Source organism: Talpa europaea, assembly GCF_964194135.1.
Source record: "Talpa europaea genome assembly, chromosome: 15".
NCBI classification, from domain to species: domain Eukaryota; kingdom Metazoa; phylum Chordata; class Mammalia; order Eulipotyphla; family Talpidae; genus Talpa; species Talpa europaea.
The window spans coordinates 69896351-69908129 of record NC_140083.1 but is presented as its reverse complement, the minus strand read 5'-3'; the positions used below and the strand labels follow the sequence as shown (position 1 = coordinate 69908129).

Here is an 11779-nt window from a genome sequence, read left to right as displayed (position 1 = left end):
ACGGGGCGACGAGGGACTCCAGTCTATCACCAACCATCCCTCAGGACAGCAGTGGCTGGCCATTGCCTCTGGACTGAGATTTTCTCCTCTTTGCCGGTGGGGGTCGGTTGGAACTGTTGGGGGACATGGTGGGAGTCTTAGGTCCCTTGAGGGTGCCATTCTGTTTCTGGAAGGCAGCCTGCTTGAAAGGCTGCTCTGGCAACTGCTGCTTTATCTTCTGAGACCCTTGGGTCCTGCCAAGGGGCAGAGCACGGTGCTCAGGTTTAGGAGTGACCTGGGTCTTGGAGCGGGATGGCCCAGCAGGTGCTCTGGCGTCTGCGCCCGTGGAAGGAGCGGTCTGTCTCAACGAGGCCACTGTCTGGGAGGCCTGCAGTTTAGATGGCTGCTGCTTTCGCTTCCCAGTCACCTTTGGTTGGCCCGTCACTTTAGCTTTCTTAGCTGGCCGAGGGCTATCCTGGAGCTTAGATGACGTTTGGGCCTTTGTGACGGAAGGCGCAGAGGACAGTTCAGAGTCTGTCCCTGTGGAGATGCCATTCTGCTTCTGGAAGGACGCCTTCTTGGGATGCGACTGTTTCTTCAACTGCTGCTTTGTCTTCACAGCTACCCTGGCCTTCTTGGCAGGCTGGCCACTGCTCTCAGGCTTGGAGGTTGCCTGACCTTTCGTGTCAGACAAGCCTAGGTTGGAAGGGGTGGATGCTGTAGAATCTCCTGTGGTTAAAATTAAACAGAGTTTGAAAAAAATGGGCCTCATCACTGGGTCCTGACCTTAGTGGAGAAGTAAATAGAGATATTAAACACAGAAGCTGCTTAGAAACTGTCCTGTGACCTAATGTTCCATACAGTAAGGACAGCACCTAAGAAGCGATTACCTAGGTTCTTATTACTTAGTATCACCTGGCCTTTACTCAACTTGTGTTTGAGCCTTCTGTTACAGAGACGGTATCTCCACCCATCCTTGGGCCAAAAGGTTTTCAGAGGAAGCTGCGCCCTCTTGAGGACACCAAGGTAACACACACCTAGGAGGAGGTGATTGCTACAGAAACCTGAAGCATCGGGCTTTTTTTTTTTTTTTTTTTTTTAAATCAGAGCATTTTTGTAAATATGGATTTTGGTGAAATGCAGACATAGAAGGCACAAACAACAATTAGGAACAAGCCTCTAAGATATAATGACATTACTTTCAAAGTTAAGGCAATTTTTGCTCTTTTTCAAGGTTTTCAGTAATAGCCAAATGTGACTTTTTAAAGGGCATTGAAAAGAAAAACAAATCAACTGGGTAAGTCACACAGCTGTATTCAGAGAATACAGCTCTGCCTCTCCTCTCCCAACTATCCCAGCATGAAGAGCTCTCAAACCTATTTCAGATACCCCACCCCTTCCCCTGGAGAACAGGCCAGATTCCTCAAGATGGCAGAGAAGACGGTCTGCATTAGTGGGCTGGGCTCAGAAAACTGCTGAGAGTTCTCAGTTGTCTTGTGCCAAGGCAGTGTTGAGAACACTGGCCCAGCAGAAGGCTATCAGCAGGAAGGCAACCCTGGGCCAAGAAGGAAAAGAACCACAACCCACATTGGAGCCGCACTCAGTGCCGAATGACTGCAGTGGCTTGGCAGAATTAAGGAAAAGGCCCCCATCTTGAACCCTCTAGCATCCTCAAAAGGGATCCAGGCCAAGGAAGGATGTCAAGTTGGGATGAAAGGGTGTCTTCGCGCAGGAGTACAAAGATTGCAGTGAGGGAGGCAAAAGCCCTTCCTTTCCCTGAAGTCACGCTGGGAAGCCTCTTGGAAGGCAGAGCAAAGATAATGCTGAGGATAGAAAGAGCAGGTTACTGACCTGTTTGGGACTGGGGGATAGAATTGGAGAATTTCTTGAACTTGGCAATGAAGAAACCATCCATGTTGTGGGTGTGAGGGTAGAAGCGGCGGGTGGATCGCAGTGTGGGATGGAAGCGTCTCTCTCGAAAGCGGGTAAAGCCCTCCTGGCCAAAGTCTAGCCCTGTGGACACCAGCCGCACATTCCTCTTTTTCAGGGCGTAGTCTACCACCCACTCATTCTCTTCCACCTGGACACAGGGGGGGACAACGACAGGAGGAAAAGCACAGGTGGAGGTTAGGGGGCTCTGGGGGGGCAGCCTCCCAGCCATGCCCTCCCTGCCCCGCCACCCAGAGGCCTCACCATGATGGAGCAGGTGCAGTAGACGAGGTAGCCACCCGTCTTGGAGGCGGCATTGACGGAGTCAATAGCACTCAGGAGCAACTCCTTCTGAAGGTGGGCACAGCGCAGGATGTCCTTCTCATCCTGTCCCAAGGAGAGACCCAAGGGTTGGGATTTCAAAGACTGGCCTGAGGAGGAAAGGTGAGCTACTGACTGCTCAGTGCTCTCCACCTCCCCTCCTGACTTGGCCAGCCCCCCACGGGCTCCTCACCTTGTTGGTCTTCACAGCTGGGTCCTTGGAGATGACCCCAGTGCCACTGCAGGGCGCATCCAGCAGGACTCGGTCAAATCCCCCCACCACCTGGGAGAAGGAGTAGGGCAACCAGATGAACCACCCAGACATGCCATTTATTTCCTAGGAGGGCCGTACACTCCATTCTGATGTCAGGAAGGGGAACGGTGAGCTGGGAGGTGCCTCAGGGAAGCTGCAGCAGGGGGACCCACCTTGGGGAACTGACGCCCATCATAGTGGCTGATGATGGTGTTGGTGACACCCAAACGGTGCAGGTTGCCCACAACACTCTTGAGGCGCTCAGCATTGGCATCGTTGGCAAGGATCACACCCGTGTTCTTCATCAGCTGGGCTGGGGGAGGGCATAGCGCTCACCAGGCAGCTCCTCCGCCTCCACACCAGCCAGCCCCCTACAGCCCAGGGTCCCCAAGTGAAGTCTCATCACTTCATGGCAAACTTCACTCCCAGGACACCTGCACCCCATGGCCTACGGAACAGTTTGTCCTGTCTACGTTGGCCCCTGGTGATGAGAAAGGCTCCCGATGTGGCTTTCCAGTCTCCCTGGACATCTTTCTGACCCTGTTGTTACTTCTTTTACGTGATAGTTTAGGAAAACAGTTAGGACAACTTAGCACGTGCCAGACTCCAAGAGCACCGTCTTACCTCAAGCCCAAGTCCAGGGTAATGGCCAACCCAGCGCAATTACAAGCCTGTATCACACATGACAAAAGCAGAGCAGGGCTATCCAAGGCCATATTAGTAAGGGGCACCCATGGGGCCAGAACCCAGGCCGACTCCAGAGCCTGCTCCTCTCCTCTCAGTTCTGCTAGCTGCCTGAGCACGAGTCTCCAATCCCATCTACCTTCAAAAGCAGAGCGCCAGCTGAGGCTGGGCCCGCTGCCCTCCTCATACCTATGTAGCTGGTCTTTCCTCCAGGGGCACAGCACATGTCCAGGATCCGCTCATGTTCCTGGGGCGCCAAGGCCATGACAGGAAGCATGCTGGAGGCGCCCTGCAGCATGTAGTGTCCGGCCAGGTACTCGGGAGTAGCTCCTGTGGAGAAGGACCTTCCTGTCACGCGCTGGGACAGGGGCAGAACGGCGAGTGGACAGGAAACACTCACCAATGGGCACTGAAGAATCATACACCACCAGTCCGGTCTTTGACCACTTGCCCAAGGGATCCAGGTTAACCCCACGATTGATCAGCGCCTGAAGATAAGGAGGATCAAGACTTTAGAACCGTATAGGTCACAAGACCCAGAAGACAGAGGGAGAGACAAAAATCTGGTGCCATCAGGAGGCTGCACACCCAACTATTTGAGCTCTTCTAAAAGGAGTGTCGCGGACTTGCTGGACAGTCGCCTCCCAGCCCGCGCCCCCCATGGGATCCCATCCTTCACCTCACGCTCCAACTCTACGCCGATGAAACAGACTGCCAGCTCCCTTTCTTTTACTTCCTAGAAGTAGACTGATTTTCCAAGAGATTCAGTCCCCTTACCGCTCTGAAATTTAATGTTACTGCCTATAGCTCTTAATAGATAATCATCAGCTTATCTCCCCACCAGGAGGCTGGTCACAGACCCAGCATGCCACCGGGTCTGTCTAGGCTTGCTTCCTGGGGTAATGCCTATACATAACACTTGCATGACCACCCACTGACTTTGAACAGGGGTCTTACACCCACATTCCCCAAACAGTTCAAAATCATGAGCTTGAGGGGGGCCTCCCTGGTAGTACAAGGGTTAAATCTTAGCACCATCAAGCCACTGTGGCCTGAGCTCGAGGCCAGGCTAGGGAGCTACACACATTGCACAGCAGACCTCTGCTGTCTCGCCTGCTGCTCCCCTCAGCAGTGTATTTCAGTACATCTCTCTGTTCTGCTCCCCTCTCTGTCTCTGGTGAATCCTCTCACTCCCCACACCTCTGGCCTAGACCCCAGCTTTTATATGCATAAATAAAATAAAAATAAGTTTTTAAAACAAAAATTTTGGGCCTCTCTGGTGGCGCAAGGGGTTAAGCACCACACTATAAAGCAATCCGCAGCCTCTGTAGCACAAGTTCAATCCCCGGCCAGCCAGGGAGAAACCCACATGGCGAAGCAGACCTCTCCTGTCTTGCCTGCTGCTCCCCTCAGCAGTGTATTTCAGTCTGCCTGTTCTGTTCCCCACTCTGTCTCTGGTGAATCCTCTCACCACCACCTCCCCACCCCCCCATCTCTGGCCTATACCCCAGCTCTTGTATGCATAAATAAATCAATCTTTGAAAAAAAATCTTGAGCGCGAGAGAGCGTGTGTGCATATCTTCTTCTGGGAGCGGGAATCAGTTCCCCTGGATTCTTAAGGATCTAAAAAGCAGACAACCACTCTCATTTCTGCCTGAGGAAGCAACTTTATCCCAAAGCACATGTCTTAAGCCTGTCACAGGAGCAGAGGCTGGTCACAGACTCAGCATGCCACCAGGTCAGTCTAGGTTTGCTTCCTGGGGTAATGCCTGTACCAAGAAATGCTTGGGTGCTAAGACCCCACTCAGAAGAATCAAAAGGTCAGCAGAAGTCCACACTTTCTTGACATAAGCCAACCTTAAAGCCCACCCCATCACCTGAGCAAGGTCTCGACGCCGGGTCTTCAAGGTATTGGTCCTGAGGGTGATGGGTCGAGGCACCTCATTAGCTTCTAGGAACTCCACCAGCTGGGAAAACAAGATGCCAGGGAACAAGTCAGGTTGGCCAAGGAGCCCAGCCAGAAAAGAAGGGAGTAGGGGGCTGTCTACTTTCTTACACGGGGTGAAAAAAGACAGGATTAAAGAAAAGCAAGAGTGTCAGACTGGTAATTTTACCTCAGACAGAGGGAAGAGGTCCATGAGCTTGCCAAGCAGGAAATCTCCATAGGAATAATAAGTGGCCAGATCCTTCTGAAGTCGGTTCAGATATTCAGCACGAGACCGACCTTCCTCACGCTGAGTCCCAAAATCACGCAGCACTCCCACTATGTCCTGGATGCGCTTGTGAACTCGTTGCAAGTCTGGAATCTGGGTATGTGGGTCTATTAAGGAACTGTTTCAGGATGTCTCAGGTCCTGGAAGTCCCCTCCTCCCCACAGCACCTTGCCTTTATCCCCTCACTCTGCACTGGAAGGATATCATGCTCCACCTCCCCATCAGGGGGCAGCACAAAAGACTCCTCCTCCAGATTGATCTGTAGACCTCCATCAACCTCCTCATCCTTTTGGGTGCCTGATTTGGGGGATTCATCCTCCTCATCAGTCTCCTCCTCACTCCATTGGACCCTAGAAGCAGATCGAGAAACAGAATGATTCACAGGTCAAAACAGATACCTCCGCCTTCCTCACAGCTTCCTCCTAATTCTCCATCCTAAAGAGTTTCCAAAACTCACCCAGCAGCAGCTTCCTGGGCCTCCTGCTTCCGAGCAGCCTTTTCAATTGGCAGCAACTGAAAGAGACAGACTAGGAATACAAGCCTGCCCTTCCACCATCCCACCTAGTACTTTCTATTCCTGCATTTTCTCCCTGAATTAAAACCTAACACTTGCTCTCAGAAGGAAATACAGGCCCTAGAGAAGCAAGTAAGATTGGCACAATGCTGATCATTGTTGAAACAGAGTGGTAGATTGAAAGGGTTCACTTTGCTATTCTTCCTTTAAAGTGCATTTCTCTTTTTCACTGGAAACATTACAACGTTAATACACACCCATAAACAAAAAATGTCTTTGGGGGCCTCCCTGGTAGCCTACGGGTTAAGTCTCAGCACTATCACCAGCATGGCCTGAGTTCGATTCCTGGCCAAGGAGCTAACCCACATGGCACAGCAGACCTCTCCTGTCTCACCCACTGCTCCCCTCAGCAGTGTATTTCAGTAACTCTTCCTGTTCTGTTCCCCGCTCTGTCTCTGGTCAAGCCTCTCCACCCCATACCTCTGGCCAACACCTCAGTTCTTCTATGCAAATAAATCTTAAAATATATGTCTTTGGGCATCCATTTTGTCAACATTAAATCTACTCTATCACTTTTAGTTAAAATGATGATGCATTTTCAAGCCTGTTTCCTACCCTTTTACATTCAGTTAGATCACACACATTTTCAAATATAATAGACAAATATTAATTTATTATATGAATGACCCATAATTTACTTAAACATATTTGGCATTTTGGAAGTTTCCAGAGTTTGGGCAGCACAGTTCATGATATACTTGGAAATCTCATTCGTAACTGTAGAGAAAAGGGGGGGTTGTAGGTGAGGAGTGCAAATGTGAACTTTTTTTATACTATACCGTTCCACAGTGGTTGAGTCTTTCTACTAACATACTCAGATACTAGTTGTAATAATACATACACAATGTATTACACCTCATTAAATCAATCTTCATCCACATTCTGGGTTATCTTCCTAAATGGAATTATCAGATCAAAAGAAAGACACAAGAAGCACCAGCAGCATGGTGGGCAATGTTTGGAAGCCAGTGGTTCCAGAGACCCCAGAGGTCCTGGGATGGCAGCAGAGCAGAGGGCTCCCCTACTAGGTTAGCTCCCCAAGTCCAGGAGGCAGCATTTTCCCCAAGGTAGGGTACAGAGGCCTCAGTCTTAGCAAGTGCTGGATCTTGCCCTCAGCATGCCTCCTGTCCTACATGGAGACTGAGGTGGTCAGCAGAAACCTGAACTCCTTGCTCAAACAACTTTCCAGAGTAGTACAGGCCATGCAGCACTTTGCACCCCCAGTTTTTGTTAAGCACTGTCCAGGAAAAGGGCGTTAAGCTGCAAGAATGTCCCATCCTAGACAGTGCATCCTTCCCTAGGACCTTCTGTTTTGAGAAGCTGCCATTTTATAAGTGGTGGGGGTGAGAGGGTAAAGGGCCTGGGAGGCTGACTGTCTACCTATACTGGTCTTCGGGCACACTGCCCACTTGTTTTGACTTGTGCTTAAATGTTGGTTATTGTACACAATAAAACTGAACTAACACTATACTTTAAAAAAATAAAATCAAGAAGCTTTCTAAGGTTCTCAGTTACCAAATGCTCATCTGCGAGGCATGTAAGTGCCTACTTTACCACACCCTCACCAGCACAGAGCATTTGCCTATCTTAAAATCTGTACCCTACAGCTCTATTGCACTTGAATGTAAGCTGAGAGGCCACAGCAAGAAATTGTCAGCAAATTGATGATGGACGGTCTTCCTGGTAGCACAGGGGTTAAAGATAGCCTATCAAGCTATCACCATCCGCTGCAGCAGGAGTTCAATCCCCAGCAGGCCAGGGAGCAACCCACATGGCGAAGCAGACCTCCCCTGTCTCACCCACTGCTCAGCAATGTATTTCAGTGAATCTGCCTGTTTTGTTCCCCACTTTCTCTGCTGAATCCTCTCACCCCCCTGCATCTATGGCTTACACCCCAGTTCTTGTATGCATAAATAAATATTAAAAAAAAAAAGAAAGAAATTGACGATGGAACACCAAAATTCAATTTCTCCACTCAAGTGTATCTTTATCACAGAGGGATCTGCTGAGGAAACTGGAAAGAGTCAGAAAGGCAAGGATCCCTCCCTGAACACTGAGGAAAGACAAATCTCACCTCTTCCCCTTCATCTTCATCTTCATCTTCTGTGTTGGAATCAGCTCCATAATCATCTATCATATCAGCATCACTGCCCTCAGAGTCCCAGAGATCTCCCTGGTTCACCAGACCATCCTCTTCAGAGTCCTCTTCCTCCTCCTCACTGCTGTGGGCTGGGGCCGGGCGCTTCTTGCCTCGAGCAGTGCTTAGCAAGGCTGGGGAAGCCTTCTTACCAGGTGTCTGAACAGCCCCTGCAGATTCACAAGAGATTGATGGATGTCGACCACACCCTGACACCTGTACTTCCCATCACTAACCAAGAGTTCTTTGGCTGTTCCTTTCATTCCAGAAAAGCTCAGCAAGACCTTCCCTATCTGGGATCCAGAGGACTCCTCATGCAGCACCCAGCTCCTATTTTCACTGACCTTTTGGTAACTTTCCAGGCAATGGTTTGGCCCCAGAAGACTTATTCATCTTAGGGGTTTCAGCAGAAACCAACCTCCTCTTGGCTGCCCTGAAAAAGTATCAGGAGTGGAGAAATGGAACACAGCTCTAGGTTCTGCCACTCCCCATCACAGCTCTAAGATGTGCAAATTCCCACACAGCCCCTTCCATCAACAAGACCACACGTGGCTAAAGGTGACCAGTACCAATTTAATCTAGGAGAAGTCTGGACATCTACACTCACCTCTTTCGAGCACGACTGGACAGTCTCTTGGAACTTTCATCACCAGCTGTAAAAATAGGAAAAAGGAAGGAGGTGAGGGAAACACAGGAGGTTATAGGGGGAAATGAAAAGAAGAAGAGAAAATAAAAGCAAGAAGACTTAGCACACTAATTAAAGGGAATAGGTGGTAATACTACTGTGCTTTACTAGGAGCGAGATAGGAGTGATAAAGATGATCTTAATTTGGCTGTTGATCAACAAAATCCAAACTGGCCCTCTTCCAAACTTTTTTTTTTTTTTTTAAAGATCCATCCATTTATGCATACGAGAGCTGGGGCACAGGCCAGAGATGGGGGGGGGGGGAGAGGGGGCGCGCACAAAAGGATCCACCAGAGACAGAGCGCGGAGCAGAACAGGCAGGCTGACTGAAATACACTGCTGAGGGAGCAGCAGGTGAGACAGGAGAGGTCCACCTCGCCATGTGGGTTTCTCCCTGGCCGGCCGGGGATTGAACCCGTGCTGCACAGGCTGCAGATCGCCTCATAGTGTGGCGCTCAATCCCCTGTGCCACCAGGGAGGCCCTCTTCCAAACTTCTGATTTCAATACATAGTATCATCACCATTCTGATAACAGATTCAAAGCTTACCTTTTTTCCTGCCCTTTCCTTTACTCTCAATCAGTTCCCAACTGCATAAAGGGTTCAAATCCCTGTAATAACTGTGCAGCTATTTAAAAGTGTGGCCATCACAGGGCCCTTAGAGGATAGTGGTAAAACATGCCCAAAAAGTTAGGCAGAGTCCCTAACCCCGGCTAATATCCCAAACTGCATCTTCTAACCACTGCCCAACACAAACTACCTGTCCATAATCCTCTCCCACCCAGCTGTCCATGCAGTAACTACTCACCCTGTGGGAACTAGACCTGTGCTTTCCTGCACGATGCAGTTCAGTGATTGGTCTACCCCATTCCCAATTTCCACTTGCTAGATATTACCCATTTTCCGGCTCTTAAAGTACTCTTACACTCTCTAACTTGGTTAGATCCCTCTTCCCTGAGCGCCCTCGATGTTAAACTACAGCTCTCCTTGCATGGGTCCCTGCGCAACTTCCACAAGTTCTGAACACTGCTGACAGCATTTCATTCATACTTATTCCCTAAGTAACTTCATGCAAAGAAAACGCAACAGAAAACCAACGCAGAAAGTGAAGAACGTTGGGGCTTATGATACAGAAGAAAGAATGTGACCAAGCTGGAGGGGGACGGGGCGGGAACTGCCCCTTACCTGCAGGCAAGAATCTGGCGAGCTCGGTCTCAGCACCCTTCTGTTTGCGGGCCTTGCGGCCAGGCCCGCGCTTCTCCTTCTTGGTGGGGTCCAACTTGCGCCCCATGGCACTGGGGAAAAGAAGAATGGGAGAAGGTAGAGTCGCGCGTGCTGGAAAGGGCAAGGCAGAACGCAGGCTCACTGTATGCGCGGGAGAGGGCATCGCCCAGGCCAGACCCTCACCTCGGCATCCAAACAGCCCCCCGAGGCGCGGCCCAACCCCCAGGCCGCGCTGTGCCCCGAGCGACTCACACGCCGTTTCCACAGCGTCCCCCTGCCCTCCGCCCAGTGCAGGTGCGTGCACGCACCCTGCTTCCCCGACTTCCGCCAGGCCCACCCGACGGCTCGGCTCACCTAAAGGCGGGTGCGGGCCCGAGACACCCCCGGGCAGCCGGCTCCGCGCTCCACGTGCACTCCCGGGGACAGGTCCAGCGTCACACGCCACCGGAACGTCTCGCGCAAGCGCAGAGCGCGCTCGTCGCCAGGCCCCGCCCCTTCCGGTGGCGCTCAGTCGGCGGCTGGACCCGGAACGCGTGCTCGCCGGGGGAACGCGCGCGCGGCTGGCGGCGGCGCGCCGGGGCTAGCTCGGGGGCGGACCCCTGGAGTCACACGCGCTGAAGGCGGCGTCGGGGTGGGGCGGTGCCGTCCTCGGCCTCGCCGCCCTTCCCAGAAGGCGTTGCCTCGCTCGCGGCTTTGGGTGGGACAAGCTAGCACCTGAAGGCGCCTCCTCCCCTCAATGTGGGCAAGAGCGGGGTCGGGGGGCGGGGGGGGGGGGGTCCACTGCCCTACATCCACTCAAGATCGCAAGGTCGGGTCACTTACTATGCCCAATTCTTTCACTAGGAAACCCTCTTCCCTGACCCAGGCCTCTACCCAGACCAGTCAGGGAAGGTTCCTCGCTGCCTAGCTTCACACCTGGAGGTCGGGGCTAAGTTATCTTGCATCCTCGTTTCTCACAAGTTAACCAGAAATGACTATTTTGGTTTTCCTTCAAATGAACATTAAGGTAGTGCTTAGCTGCTACAAAGTTCCAAGCACTTCACTGGTTTTATCTTCACAACTCTGAGGAAGGTGTGTTTATTTTATACATGAGATACACACAGCCCACAACAGTTAACTCCCTCAAGATCACATAATCTTTAAAGGGAAGAACCACCCAGGTAGTTTTGGAGGCCCTTTTGTTGCACCCAAGCCGTCCATCCTCAGCCCAGAGCACACAGGGCACATGCCCACAAACGTAACAGGGCTCCCGCAGAAAAGAACATAAGGTAATCCCTGCCTTTCAACTGCACATTTCCCAAGGTTCCTGTCATACACACTCATCCACCTGCACCTACACCCACACTGAACCAGAGCACTAAAATACAAGGAAACTTTTATTTTCAATTTTCATCAAGAAATTTGCTGTGGTTTTTATGCTTTTGGTACTTTTCCGGTTTTTTTTTTTTTTTTCCACTTTATTTCATTCTAGCCGCTCAGTGGCTGGAGCCGCTGGGTTCCTGGTATTAAAAAGATGCCAACAGAGGTAGCTGTGTCTCGCCCAGGGGCCCGGCCCACTCTGAATACCCCCCAAAAAAGGAGAAAAGAAAACACAAAATAAACCAACAAAATAAAACCAAAAGGAGGAAGAAATTCAGATCATTTTCTTCAAGCCTGGCAGGAACCCACAACAGTTTGTGTGTAACAGACGTTACAGTGGGGGAGAAGCCAGGGCCCCGAAGAAGGCCAGCCTGCCAGCTCCCTGCAGATGGCGCCGGCGCTACTGCTGCATGTCTCTCCAG

The 11779-nt window shown here is 51.2% G+C and overlaps 1 protein-coding gene across 3 annotated transcripts; it reads right to left on the bottom strand.

Annotated features, from left to right (window-relative positions):
• Positions 1–40: 40 nt before the first annotated feature.
• Positions 41–10065, bottom strand: NOP2 (NOP2 nucleolar protein; the record flags this gene model as incomplete). Of its 3 annotated transcripts, none has more annotated exons than XM_084254779.1 (15): positions 41–708; positions 1831–2059; positions 2173–2295; positions 2423–2512; positions 2656–2795; positions 3356–3496; positions 3567–3654; positions 5044–5133; positions 5281–5472; positions 5573–5729; positions 5837–5920; positions 8008–8268; positions 8431–8523; positions 8698–8743; positions 9960–10065. In XM_084254779.1, 15 exons carry the CDS (start codon positions 10063–10065, stop codon positions 41–43), a joined length of 2508 nt encoding a protein of 835 aa, XP_084110905.1. The 3 variants fall into 3 exon arrangements, with proteins under 3 accessions (XP_084110905.1, XP_084110906.1, XP_084110907.1); XM_084254780.1 differs by having other exon boundaries at positions 5837–5892; positions 8028–8268; XM_084254781.1 differs by having other exon boundaries at positions 5837–5892; positions 8028–8260; positions 8435–8523.
• Between the last annotated feature and the right edge of the window lie 1714 nt (positions 10066–11779).